Here is a 15,532-nt window from a genome sequence, read left to right as displayed (position 1 = left end):
TTTTAAGGTCCCAGATAAGACCTAACTCTCCCCCCAACAATTGTACTAGATTAAATTCATTAAAAAATGTTTTAGAATGTTACATATAATTAAAAATATCATTATGTTTAAAATAATTTTATAAAGTAATATTCTAATTAAACAACACAAAAATCTTTGAATTATTTTATCTTTAACAATAAAAAATATAATTTTTAGATTATTTTATATAATGATATCTTTCATCTCATCTGAAACTCTTTTTATTTTTTAACTAAAACTTTTTCTTCTTGTCGTCATTTACTAAAAACTTATTGTCTTAAATTAATTCTTTCTGAATCATTTCTTCATCAATCTATTCTCTTTTTAGTTAGATATTTATTTTCTCTATCTCCTATTATTATTTTTAATCTTTAATAGCTTAAATTTCTCTAAACATATTATATGCTTAACCTAGTACAATAACATCTGGACTTTAGCTTGTAAAGATACTATATTTTTTATTCAAATCTGAGTTCATGATCTATTTTTCATGATAGATTTTGTGTTCCATTCCCCAAAAGTCCACAAATTCTTCACATCCTTCAAGTAATTAGAAAAGTTCTAGTCCTGAGCTCATCTGAATACTTTATTGGCATAAAATTCTCACAATCATTCTTCCTATAGCCTGTTAGAATATATCTAATTCTATATGAGGTTATTGATCACAAAATAATTTCAAAGCATCTTTTTAGCTTTTTTACAATTCTAGCATAAATTAAGGATTGACATCCTAGAAAAGCCTTTCAAAGCTTATTCTTTCTGCCAACTCATAAATACTAAGCAAGTGACATAGCTTTATTTTCTCTTTTTTGAAATTTATATCTGAAGCTTAGATTTCAAAGTAATCTAGGATTTACAACAGGTCAATTTGATCTTAAAACCTTTAACTGCCATTAATTTTTGTTATAATTTGCATAACCGTTTTTAATATATCAATTAATCTCATACAAGTTTCATTATTTTATAAGTCAATAAAAAGTAATGGCATTTTAGGATTATTTTGTATTTAGGGATAAACTTCTTAGTTGACTCTAGCAGATATTTCTCGAACAAGATTTATTGTATTTTAATCTCCCTTAAATCTAAAATTAGTTAATTAAACTCTCTCAATATCTTATTTGCTCGTTTACTCCATCTTAGTAACGTTTTGATAATAATCTTCTATGAATTCACAAGTAAGTTCATTTAAATCGTATATTTCTTATCTTTCGTATTCCAAATAAGGATTATAACTACTTTGCATTTCAGTATAATCATTAAAAAATTAATTTGCAAACTGATTTTCTTCTCCTATTGAAAATATATAAGGAGGTAAAAAGTTCATTTTGTTCATTATAATGAATTTTTTGCTTTGAAATTTACTGAATAATTAGCCAAAATCTTTTTCAAGCATTTCTAAAAAATTATTATATTAAACTTAAAAGTAATTAATTAGCAAATATAGTGGGTAACCTCTAGAAGCTTTGTCTTCGGAATAGCAAAGTATATCTATTTTTTATAATTCAGACTCTACTTCATCAAGTTCTATTGTAGCACAATCAACTCCAATTTAAATTTTATTATTGTGTATTTATTATTATACATAATTCCAAGATTGTTTAAACTATTCAAATTCTTTTTCTAAATGGTTACTTTTTACAAACTGATGTAATTAAATTTCAGCACTTTCTTTTCTAGTTATCTTACCAAACATTTTCTAATTAAAAATCTTTATGAAATTCTAAATTGGTTATATTTAACTATAAATATGAATTTACTCTTTATAGTAAATGAGTCTTTAGAAAAATTTAGATTAAATCCCTTCTGACTCAAAAGTTATAAATCTCTAAAAGTTATCTTATTGTATTATTGGGTTTAATCTTAAAAGGTGTTTATATTATTTTAAATATTAAAATTAATCTGGTAATTAATCAATACTACAATTCAAAATTATATTTTTTAATCTTTTTTATTACAGCTATTGAGTAAATTTTTTAATGTTTACTATTTCTTTTGATTCCAATATTTTATCAACAAATTCACTTTCAAATTAAATTCTACTTTCGTCTAAGCTAAAGTTAAGTTTATCTGTAAAATCCCAAGAAGATTATTTATTAATAAAATTTTTGACAATTTTAACAATAAAATAAATCAATAAATTCTATGGATTAGTTTGTGTTGCTTAAACAAGAAGATCCCAAGATGAAATTTATTGTATTTAGCCTACTTATGCATTGGAATAAATTAATTTAAATACATCGTTTGGGGAGCTTAGTCCTAATTGTTTATTTACTTCATCCTAGCCTTTTTACTTTTTTATTAGATGGCAGTAAAAGCAAATAATTGAAAGCATAAAAATTCGTCCTAATAAAATTTATTCTTTTTCCACTAAATTTCTAATTTGTTTTATTTATATCAGAGAAAAAGATTGCTAAAATCCAGGATCAACTCTTCCTCTACTTTATAAAAAATTATCTATTGTTTAAACATCACAAGTATAAGGAAAATTAGGCCTATTATAGTAGTAACTATAATCTGGATAATCACCAATTTTTTTGACGAATATAGGTTCTTATTTACCAAAAGCAGTTGGAGGTGGTTCAATATCCAGGCTATAATGATCCTCCAATTTAGGTTGTATTTTGCAAGACGGACACTATATTAAATTTGATGGCAAGCAGCATGGTGTAATAGTATAAATGAATGGCTTTATTTACTGCTTTATACAATTTTTGCATTAATATCTTCTTATAGCAGAGTAATTTTTAAGTTCATCTTATATATTTAAGATTTCATCGCTATCTACCATAAATGGTATAAATGTAGTCTCGATATTGATCTTTCCTTTGTACATCTTTGATATAAATGAATCTTCATTTAAAAATGTTGTCATAACAAGGTTGATAACAAACAACTATTATAATTCTATTGAAAAGTATTGATTTTCTTGTAATAAATCTAAATATAATCTGTAGATTTCTGTTATCAAATTTGTATCTATAAATTTTAAATTTAACTCATTAAGAATTTCAATCATTAAATCAATTTCTTATTTATTTTTATCTATTATAATTTGTGAAATAAGTTTTGTCAAATTATATTAAAGGATTGGCAAATTATGCAATTGGTTTTCTATTTCTTTTTTTAAATTTGTTAGCTTTTTATTGATTTTTATATCATTATTGAATTCAGCTGCCAGCGATTCTAAGTTATTATCCCAAATATTTTCATTTTAGTTTGATTCTAAAAACATTTCATTTTTAAAGGCTTCTAAATAAGGAGAAAGCACACTAACACTTTTAAAATTATAAATGTTTTTAAATATTTTCACTAAAATAATAGGAAGAATAGGATTAATTTATTCATTTTAATTAATTGTAACTAGAAGAGTTTTATTTAACATTTCAATCATCCTATTTTTTTTGACTCTATCTTAATTATAATCCTATTCTATTGTCATTTTAACCTTTTAATATATTTGCTCTTCTTTTTTATTAAATAAATAAGCTTCATTTATGAATTTGCATACAGTTTAGCATAACTATTAAGATATTTTAAATTCAATGATATTTATCAACACTTTATTCTAAGAATTTTAGTTTAATCTTTGTAAAAATTTTCCCATTCTTTCAACTTTAGTTTCTTCGATGTCATCTTCATCCTTACCAATATAATTCAAAAATTTTTCAGGAGTGTAATAATTGTATTCTTAAATAATATCTGCAATTAAAGAGCAAATGGGATCAATCTTCTGAATCCCTGACTCTTCAAATATTTTTTACATTTTTTAAAAACTTAGATTACGCTTTGGTTCAAGCAAGTTTTCAATTTATTCTTCTTCATTTTCATCAAAGTTTTAATACATTTTTTAGATAATTATCTATAAAATTCTTTTAGATAAAATGTAGTAATGAGATTCTTCTTAATTTTTAGAAATATTTTCATAATTTATTGTTATAAGTAAATTTGATAATGATAATATTATATCTTTAAGTATTTCATCATCAAAATTTTCAAATTCCTCTTCAAAATGATCGCACTTCAGTAACTACCAAATAAGTCTCAAAACTAACTCATTTACTTTTTATTTATCACAAATCTAGATAAAATTATCTTTGATTTTTTAGTAGTTTTAAATATTTAAAAACTTAAACCCATTATTTTAGCTTTATATTTGCTGTTATATCAAAGATAGAAAATCTTAGCCTTATGTGAAGCATTCAGATAATTTAAGGATAAAGTTAAATTTACTCATTTATTGCATCATTTATTCTGGAAGTAGTTCATAGGAGCTTGAACAATTGTATACAGTATATATGCACTTCTTTAAAATTCCCAATTTATAAATTTGTTATTAATAATTTTATATTTTATCCTCATCATTTGGAATAACAAAGAGTTCTAATATATTTGAAGAAAAAGTAAAAATTTCACTCCATATTTATTCTAATATGTTCAAACCTTCCTGTTCTTCATCATTATCATCATAATTATTTTTTTCTTCATCGTTATTTTAATTTTTATTATTATATTTTTCTATTTCCTCAATATGGTCTAATAGAATCTATTCTAATCTTTACTCGAATTACTAGTATATTTCTTCAAATAACGATTTTGAGCATTCTTCTTCACACAATATCCAAACAGGACACAACTCAATAAAAATTTATTCGTTAATCCATAAAATAGAGTGAAATGACTCTATTACTTTTTCTTCGCCCAATACCTAGATTATTTTTCTAGTTATTCTTTTAACTATGTTGCTTTCAGTCCATTAATATTCAATTTCATTATGCAAATTTTCGAAATATAGAAGTGGATTAATTGATGATATATATCTAAGGATAGGATCATTAAATTAGGTTAAGTTAATTAATATTTTACTAATTTCCTTAATATTTTATCTTCTTTTTTTCTGTTAATATTATATTTATTTTTCATTGGATTCTATATTATTTTAATCATCAGTATTTTGCTCTTCTTCTTAACTACCTCCACTTATCCTGATTTATTTTCTATCTTCAATTTAGAAAATATCATTTGTGATTTCTAAATATATTTATTTAAATTAATCAATTGAAGATTTTATATTGTTAAAAAATGGGTATTGAATTATTTATATTTAATCGCAGAATTTATCCTCTTCTGAGAGCTCATCATATTTTTAAATCAAAATTTAAAATATCTAGTTTATATCTTATTATTAGAAATTAAACTGATCACACATGAATGAAGAAATAATATTATTTTTCTCTGCTAAGTACAACATTTTAGTCAAAATAGCTAGTGATTCTTAGAAAATAAATTATTTCAAACTAGTAATAAATTTATTGTTGTTTCTATTTTCCTTATCCTTAAGCGAAACTAGATGGTACCATTCACATTTGCCATATATATTAGAAATAACACAGCACTTTTTTTCAATTTTTTCGATAATTTTATTTATGACAAATAAATTTAAATTGCAATCGGATTCTAATTAAAATATTTTAATGTATTTTTGCAATCTTTATTTTATGCTTTCTTGTGTTAAATCTTATTTTTCAAAATTAAAATTTCCTAAAATTTTGGGAAAGCAATCTTATTATATTTAATGATAAATTCCATTTTCAAAATTCTTCAAAACAACTGATATAGGCTATAAGTAGCTCTGGAGATTATCATAGTTATTTTATGGAATAGAAGTATCCTCTAGATAGATTTACTACCAAAACTTATCAAAGCTAATGCCAACAAATTTAGTATGTTAATTAATTAATTGTATGACTAAAATCAAATTTTTAGGGCTTTACTCTATATATTCTGACATCTGATTCTACTCATAAATTTTTCTTTCCTCTTATAAAATCCTTTTAATATACAAGAGTTTAGTAATTGAGTCTGATACACTAGAAATTATGATTAAATTAACAAAAACTTCGCTACCAAAGAATTATTTGACTTATTATTTAAGATTTTCTATGTTTTCTAACCATTTAACTTCTAACTCCATAAAAGTTTTTTACTTAAAACTCTAATTAGAATCATTTTGATATTTATACTCTGTAGTGTAAATGATTAAATTTTCGCTTAATCTATTTACTTATTCTATTTCACCATTTTCCAAATAGTTACTACTCATATCATTTTTATCTTCTTCAAAATAGTTAGGCTCACCATCAATGTTATTGTTAAGGATTAGCTAATGTTTCTTCTGATTTGTTAATTTATCAAGGATATCTCTAAAATTAAAGTGATTTAAAGAATTAAAGTAGTAATTGTATAACTTAGTATCCAATCTTTTTAAGTAATGAGCTCTAACAACTCCACTAAAGTTAGCCAAATCCACTAATTCATATTATGATTTTATAACTCTTTTTACATCATCATTTTCATCATTATTTTTTAGCGTTAATGAAAAAAGGAATTCATCTAGATTATCACTTTATATAATAGGGAACATATCTTAAACACCAAAATTCCATTAGATCTTATGTGCTAACAATCTTCTATCAGATTTTATTTCTGTATTACTTTGAACAAATTAATTTAATTCTTTATTGATAGAAACTTCATTTTTTTTTAATAAAAATTTCAGTTCAAGATATTGCTTTTCAAATCTATTTAGTAAAGGTGGATCATAATTTTATCTTTAGTCATAAACATCATCAGATTGTGCTATTATTATGACTTTGAAATTCTGATGAACTTAACTTCTAATTGAATCAGAACCAATTGCTATTCTACAAAAGTTTTTGGCTCCTAATTCAACGTAATTTTAATTGAACAAATCATAAAAGGATTGGTATAAACTTTCTAGACTGTACATAATTACTAAATAACCTTCTTCCATACAAGTAATAATTTCGTTTAGCATTTTTAGACTGTTGTACTCTGTGAAATCATCTTAAAGATCAGATCCTTAGAATACTTTGTAAAGTCTATCCTTGCATAGTCTTTCTGTGTATTATAAAGCATGATCTGGCTTTTTAGCAATAATCATTAAATTTCTATAATTTTTATCATCAATATTCATCTTAATCAATTCTGTTGGATTAAATAAATTTAAGTTAAAATCATACAATTATTGACCACTCTATCCTAAACTTAACTTAAAATGATCTAAAGTCTCATTTATGTCGATTTAACCTCCAAAATTTCTTAAAATACCTGCTAACAAAATTTTTTGAGTCTTATCTTATTCGTGCTCATTATGGTTCTTTAGGTTATTGCAAATGAATGTTACACAGTTATAAAAGTCTCTTGTTCCATGGAAGTATGTTTTATTATTATCTTGTGAAAAGTAACGAAATGAATCTTTTGCCAAATTGATTACAACATTTAAGCAATATTCAGAATTTGGATTTATCCTTTTTTGGAGAGCAATTGCAGCTTCTATTAATTCCACTTCAGATAACTTTGGTCTATTAGAAAAAACTACTCTGTTCATTTTTGATGCATCAAGGGACCAGTTTGACAGTCCAATCATAGGCACATTTTGCTAGTATTCAAGCAATCTGTGAAGGACTTTTAATGGATTCGATTTAGAAGCCTCTGCAAGCCCTATTTCGTCTAATATTAAGGCTACTATATTTCTTGCTCCATCTTATGTTTCATTACTTGATTTCCTATTTAAGTAAGATAAAAGAGTTTTAATTTATAAATGATATTTTTATATAAATGTATTAATTACTTAATGGTATTATCTAACTTTTTAGCTTATTTGAAAGCCTTTTAAATACTTTCTGAAGTAGAAAGAGTTGAACATTAATATGTTTTATAAATTAAATTTGGGAGTTTTTTAAAAAATTTGATTTCAGATTTACTACCTTTCATAGAATTATATAAGAGCCTTGTACACAAAGTTTTACTACTACCAGGAGGACCAACCATAATTATTGGAATATTGTTAAGGACTGATATTAAAAGCATGAAGAGGTTTTCTTTTAATGTAGATGTAAAAGCAATTGATTTATAAAAATCTCCATATTACAAGATACCCTATAATAAATCCATTTATTCATTAACAATTTTTTTGACATTATGTACAAATGGTTTTCTATGTTCAGAATAAGTTACTTTTTTTTCATTTTCTAGATAAGTGCAAAGTTCATCTCTAAGATTTGTGTTGTTAAATCTGCAATAGTAACTAAAAAATACTGATAACAAAAGCGAATCTGAAAGGTCTTTATTCCAAGCTGGGTCTGCATTAAAGTATTTAAAAATTTTTAAGAATCTAGAAACATCTCTTAAACTAACAGATCTAATTGATTATTTTTTTCTAGAAAACTCTTGGCACCCTGTAATTGTCTGTATAAGTGTTTACTAAAAGTTGGTAATAAAATTATTCTCTACAGCGGTATTCAATACCATCTAGCTTACAATTTTTGCTTCATCTTCAGGTAAAAGCTCTCCAAACTACCATATAAAGGTGTTCATTGACTCAGCTAAAGGATATACATGATATACTAATTTCGAAGTTTATTAATTTTCGCAACTACTAATTTTGAGAGAATCAGTATTTTCCTATTAATCTCTTGCTGTTTTAAATTTATATGGATTAGCAGCTGCAATAGGTACAAAGTTATCTGGTAGAGGTTCTCCCTAGATTTTTTTTTCTACTAATAATTCTTTTAGAATTCCGTCTATGTTTTAATTTGTATTAATTTCATCAAAAAATAAAATAACCTTTTAATCATTTAAATCATCTTTTCTTTCTTTTTATTGGTTGACTTTAAATTCATAAAATTAAGTTACCTATTTTTTTTCATTATTTAAATCCTCATTCTCAGGATCAAGCAACAAATTTTAATCTAGCTCTTCTATTCTCTTTTAACATTAGTCTATATCTAAGTAGCTAAGCTAAATTAATACTTAAACCCACTTAATTATTTCATTTTGAGTTAACCCCGCATGTACGTCTAAAGTAAACACAACGCTGCTGATAAGACTCGATAAATATTTAACTATAATAGTCTTACCTACACCAGTTTCTCCCATAATCAATGTCGGAATATCACTATTTATTTTAATATATAAGAAACATATCTTTCTAGCAATAGTTTTTGTTATAGCTATGTCACTATACTTTGATGCTATTTCCTCTTCAACTCTTTTAATATTTCTTGCAGAAGTACATAAATTGATAAGAACACTATCTCTAATATTTTATAAATCATTCCAGTCTTAAATTTTACTATTTATTTGGTTGCAGTAATCCAAAAGATATTTTGGGACGGATTAAATTTTTTAGAATATAGGAAGAATACTTCCACTTTAGCTGATTGTTAAAAAGAAATCATTAGAATGATCCAGGTTATCATCCCAACCTTTGATATTTTTGTTTCTCTATTCTAGAGTTTCAAAGTAAGGTAAGTTTTCTTTCTTTGCTTCTTGTTCCTTGGTCAAAAAGTTGTTTGACATAATTTAGCATGAATAAGGAACTGAAGTTTTAATAATTCCTTAAAACACTTTTTCTCTTAAAGATGTATTGATTTGTTAGTAATTAAGATTGTCAAGATTAAGATAAATAGTTTTGTGAAAGAGTACTACCTACTTGCAGAAAAACTTTAGTATGCAAATTATATGATAAAATGAGAAATTGTCCTCAACTTGATAAAGAAAATGATCCTTAATCAATTAAATAGCTTCTTTTTTATCAACTTGATTTTTTTGTAAATATTATCTAAGTTGGGCTTCATTTTCAAAATTTTCGATTTGAAATGAGGCTATTTTTGAAGCATTCCTGAGATATTATAAAGAAAGCTAAATATCTTCATATTTAATATTTGGATTATCAATTACTTCAAGCATATCTAAATCAGCTCCATAAATAGATTTCGCTACGGGCTATTATATATGTATTGTTCTTAATTCTTACTTAAAAATATTATTAGAGTGGATATAGTCTTTTAAGTATTAAACTTTATTTTCTAGCACATCTAAAAATGTATTTTAAATTTCTATTTCAATTTCCATTTAAGGTGGTATTTGTGCAAAGTATGATGAAGAATAGTTTAGTTTTCTGAGTATTAAAAGCTAAAAGAGAATGCTATGAATTTCATCAGATTTTAAATCGTAAAGATTGAGATGAAGCCTATATAAGGAAGCTTAATTACTTTCTATAACTTCCAATTTCTTCTAAATTAGGCTGACTAATTCTAATTTTGTTGTTTCACCATAAATAGGAATTTCTATTAGCTTTTAGTTATTTTGTTGGCATCTTTTCTTTATTTAGAATGTTTTACCAAATCCAGAGTACTTAGAAAGATGTAAAGATATCTTACTTAAACTCTCTATATTAGTATATTAAACTAAATCATAATTCATTAATTATGAATCTACCTAAAAGGCATATTTAAATTGCTACAAAATATGCATAGAGTTTTCATCTTCGAAATTTCCTACATAAATTATTAAAAGGTTGATTTTCTCTTTTTCTTCATACATTTCTGTTAACTTATCAATGAATTACCTTTATATGGTGATTGATAAATTTTCAAACTAGCAAATCAAGAATAGAGGATTTTTGTTTTTGTAGGTTTCATTTTTTTATGAATTTTTAGCAAGATATGCAAATTATTCTAAATCAAGTATGTGAGTTTTAGGAGAGCAAAAGAAGATTTACCATGATGTAGGCTTTTAGTTATGAGCCAAAAATATAGTAATTATGCTCTTTAATAATAAGCTATGTGACTTAATTCTTCTACATTCTATCTAGAACCCCTGTGTAATTTTATCTAATTATTAAGGCTTTTTTTCAACATATTCTACCTTAGGGAGGTTTAGTAATATATCTAATGCATGTCCATACAAATCCATTCCCTAAATATCATTTTTTACTTATTATTCTTAAAGAAATTTCTTAAATTCCTCTAAATTTGGTTGTTTACTATCATCGATAAATAAAGTCAATTTGCTTAATTAGTTGAGATAAAATTTGGATTAATTTTGATCATTCAAGCAGTCCTTGAGTTTAAGCACAAGTTCAAATGAATAAGGTGGATAAAAGTTAAGACTTAGATATTTTTATCTTGCTAAAGTAAGATTTATAATGTGGTTTTAGTTTTTTTATTTAAATTACTCTAGGTCCTCACTCAATTAAGGGATAATCAAATTTAAACTATTCTTTTCTAAATATCTTGCATCTGCTATATCTGTGCAACCTAAATTCTTTAAATTATCTAAAGTTAATCTAATTTACTCAGATAATTGCAACACTAAGATTAAATTGTTATAAATGTTTTCTTTAGAATTTTATGATATCTATTACTCTTTTGGTTGTTATTATTATGTGTATTTTTTATTACTTATAATTAGCTTAAATCTATTACAAAGTAAGTTAAAATCATCAAAATTAAAAGCATGGTCTGTCAAATTTTAATTGATTTCTCTTTAAGTAGTCAACAAGAGCTATGATTCACTTAAATTCTCTAACCTTTCTATAGATATTGTAATACTTTTTTCAAGATTTTTAATTGTTTAGAGTATTTATGTGGATTTATCTGATTAACTTTATATTTTTAAGCTAATATCATCCAAGTTATCTATACATCTATTTATGGTACTTTCTAACTTATAATTTTTCTTTAAATTCAATTTATATTTTTGATTTCTGCTTACAAAACATTTAATAAGATTTTCTTTATCATCTTCTCCTTATCTAACAAATTAAAGTGCATTTCTTACGTTCATCATTTCTTGTACTAATGCATCTGTTTCCATACTTGTGTCATCAATTACATCAACTAAATCTTCTAGTTATATCTTATCTCTGTCTAGTTGGTTCAAATACTCAATTAGCTTCTTCGTCTAATTTACTACAGATAAAAAGTTAAAAATATCAGATTTACAGTCATTAGGCAAAAATTATAAAATTCTATTTAAATAATAGCATACTTAAGCTGCAAATATTTTAAATAATTATTCTTCTTATTTAGCTGATTCATCAAATTCTTAGATTTAGTAAATTAATTTCTGTAATTCTTAATAGTTTTCTTTATATTTTTAAATTTATTGAAATTCTATTATCCCAAATAAATTGTAAATTTACTCAATTATGCATTTGTTTTATTAGAATTAAGATGTATCTATAATTTCTGAGATAAAATCATTTTCTGGTTTTATTTAAAGATTTAATTAGTCATTTTAATTGAAATAAATTTACAAATCATAAATGTATTTAAAAATATCATTTTTATTTTATGAATAATTATCTTTAAAAGTGTAACCCCAAAATCTAAAGGCCTCTTTTATAGTTAAAGAATCATTTTCTTCTTTATAACAATTAATTTTAATTAAATGATTTCTTATTTCTTGTATTAGTTCAATTATTTTTTGATCTAACTCTAAATCACTTTTAGGTCTTATTTATTCATTTAGGCTAACTAAATTGGTTTTTATGAAATTGTATACTAAAGGAATATGATTAAATTTGTAAAGAAAATCCAAACATTTGTATTATTTCTCGCTTTTTTTGTTAGCTGTGAATTCTTCTAGGTACATATTTTAACTTTTTTCAAAGTAGTCTTTTACTTATTATCCCATTTGTTTATAATTGGGTATCTCTAAATTTTCCATAAAGTATGCAAACTGCTTTAAACCTATCATATAGTTATCATACTAAATTATTTATTTTAGAGATTATTCCAGTGAGTTGTCATCTTATTAAAGGTTAAGAACATCCAAAAAAGTCAATAGTTTTTTGTAGTTTACTTGTGATAGTCTTCTTAAGTCCTATAATTTTATCTATTTTTATCTAAAATTTGTTAAGATTGTATTGATATTTTCCAAAATTTGATTTGGTATCATACATTTTGTAATTAAATCAAATTTTTTTAAAATACAAAGGTTATCTAAGAAATTTTAATCATCAATAAGTTTAAACTTTTCCTCATTTTAAGTTAAAAGAGAAGTGATCATATCAAACAGCTTCACTAATAAATCATTTTGGCTCCTTTAATTTAGAATTTAAAAAAAACTTGAGTTCACAATTTGTTAAAAGTGCATCGAATTTTCATTTGTATTTAAGTTGGCATCTTTTAAAATTGCAATCATAGATTAAATTAAAGCTACTTCAAGCATTTCGTTTTTCAAATTAAACTTAATTGATGAAATAAATTCATAGCATTCTTGGTAACCAACAAATTAAATTACACTTTTAAGCTTATTTCCAATTTATTGATTAGAAAGCATTTCGTTATTGAGCATGCTTAATAATTTAGTAAGTTAGTTTTTAAAAACACTTTTAGGTTATCTTTTGAAATTTTCTAAAACATCAATCACAATTTTGATTTTATCTTCTAATTAAATTGCTGCTGCTTCTTCTTCATCTGCATTCTTTTCAAGTATTTTAATACTTAATGAGATAAAATTTTCATTTTACAAGACAATTAGTCTAATTTCTTCACAAAGAATCAGTTACTTTTGGATTAAAAATGTTTATGCTTAGAAATACTCAATAAACTCTTAATACAAATTCTATTTTTTTTATAATTATTTTTAAGTTGACAGATAAGCTTTCATTAAATTAATAAGCTAAGAATCTGATGGCTAAATAAGTTTTAGAAAATATTGAATTTTCTTAAATGATATTCTATATATTTAAGTTATTTATAAGAACATTTTATCTTTTAATACTTAACTTACTGATTCAAAATTAATTTATTCGATTATATTGTCATTAGGTAAAGCGTAAATTTAAAAATTCCATGTTGATTCTTCGATGTAACTTCTCATTTCTTTTGGTAGGCTTAGAGCTTCAAGTAATTAGTCTTTTTTTACCAAATGTGAAAAACCTAAGCCAAACATTTTTTTCATTTCTTCAGGCAAATTTTTAAATTCTTGATATTATGCTTAAGCTTCTTAAATGCTTATTTGATAATCTAGATTAATTTTAAATTTTTTAAGAATTTTAAATTACTGTAATGCACCAGTATAAATTATTTTTTTAAGCTAAGATATCCTATTAAAATCTTCATTATTTGCTTGCAAAATTATAAGACTTTATTAATCAAATTTATTAGCCACTACACACTTAATAAATTTAAGTAGTTACTAGAAAAATTAGGCAGAAACAATGTCACAATTTTATGCATACAAAAAGGTATATGATTAAAGCATATATCTAGATTAATCAAACTAATTACCAAATCTATAAGGCGTATCAAATATAATCCTCTCAATTTAGTTTAATAGATGGGAGCTTCTTTCTATAAAGTCACTTTCAACAAACTTCAGCTTTTCAGAACTATAAGTTTCAAGTTAATAACGATACTTAATACTCTATTAATCTTATAGATTAATGTGTGTGTAGTATATATTTGTGCTTGGTATTAACTCCATTTACTTTTCTAATAAAATTTCCTATGTTCTCACATTAAAAAAGTATTTATCTTTAAATAAAACTAATTTCAAAAGGTCATTTTTTTTAAATTAGGAAAATAAGCAATAAAATGTAAAAGTCTTTTCATTTTATGCGCAATTTTAATTATACATGGCAATTTATTCCTCATTTAGTAGGAGAAAATGAGAAAAAGTTATATTTTCTTAATCTTTTATATATGACTTATACTTTTTAGTAGCATTTTGTTCTTCTTTGTGTACTCTCTTTTAAGTATCTTGCTTCTTTTAGTTGCTTTTTGCATCATGGTATTATTAATTCTTAGCTTTGTGCTCTTTGTTAGTTTAAGTTTCATTTTAATTTTATTTGATTAATAGATCTGATTTATTCTCATGATTTACCTAATCTTAATTAGTTGCTTTCAAATTGTTTTAGTTGAATTCTTGACTTTCAGTAGTATTATCATCTTTTTTTTCAATATTATTGACTTAGTTAATTGATTGTTGTTTGCTTTCCTTATCTAAATTGCTCTATTATTACAATGTTTTATCGCTTTCTAAAATTAAAGATATTTGTTGTTGCTAATCTATGTTAATCACTTCTCTTAAAGTAAGAGCATTAATATCATCAATATCTTACTCATTCATTTGCTAAGATATGATGTTATTAATTTATTCTGTGCTTAACTTTAAATCTGATAGACAGCTATTAATCCAAATTAAGAGTTATTCTGTATTCCATTCTTTTTAAGGTTTTTAAGGGAGTTTTTTGATAAAAGATTGGCTTAAAATTGCTTTAAATGCTTCTAATTTTAACTTTCTATGGATAGGCCTTGATATCTTAATATCTTTTTCCAACACTTTATCATTTAAATCTTTTAGATTACTTTCCTGAGGTGCTTGCTCTAAAGCTTTGCATACATATTATTTTATCCATTCTACCACTTACTTTTGATTCAATAGCGTTAAGATGTCGAAATCTTCTTTTATTTTAGAATCTTTTACAGAGTCTCTGTTTGTATCTAAATCTAATTATTAGTCCATATTTTAATTTTTTTTTTTTTTTGGTTTTTAATAACATTAATATAATTATAATATTTGTTTTATATATAATTAATTAGAAAGTACTTAGACACATGAGAGGAGTGTTAAATATTCTAATAAAGTAAATTACGTCACATATTTTTTTACTTCTATTTAATTAATTGTCTTC

General features: G+C 23.9%; 1 protein-coding gene across 1 annotated transcript; it reads right to left on the bottom strand. All coding sequences in view use genetic code 6, as the record gives it.

Annotated features, from left to right (window-relative positions):
• Nucleotides 1–226: 226 nt before the first annotated feature.
• Nucleotides 227–15,363, bottom strand: TTHERM_00010990 (AAA domain, dynein subfamily protein; the record flags this gene model as incomplete). Its single annotated transcript, XM_001008184.2, has 3 exons — nucleotides 227–7,607; nucleotides 7,673–13,458; nucleotides 13,627–15,363. The coding sequence occupies 3 exons, from the start codon at nucleotides 15,361–15,363 to the stop codon at nucleotides 227–229; spliced, it is 14,904 nt and encodes a 4,967-aa protein (XP_001008184.2).
• Between the last annotated feature and the right edge of the window lie 169 nt (nucleotides 15,364–15,532).

Source organism: Tetrahymena thermophila (genome assembly GCF_000189635.1).
Source record: "Tetrahymena thermophila SB210 genomic scaffold scf_8254803, whole genome shotgun sequence".
Classification (NCBI taxonomy): domain Eukaryota; phylum Ciliophora; class Oligohymenophorea; order Hymenostomatida; family Tetrahymenidae; genus Tetrahymena; species Tetrahymena thermophila.
Note: the sequence above shows the minus strand (reverse complement) of the source record. Positions and strands in the feature narration are given on the sequence as shown.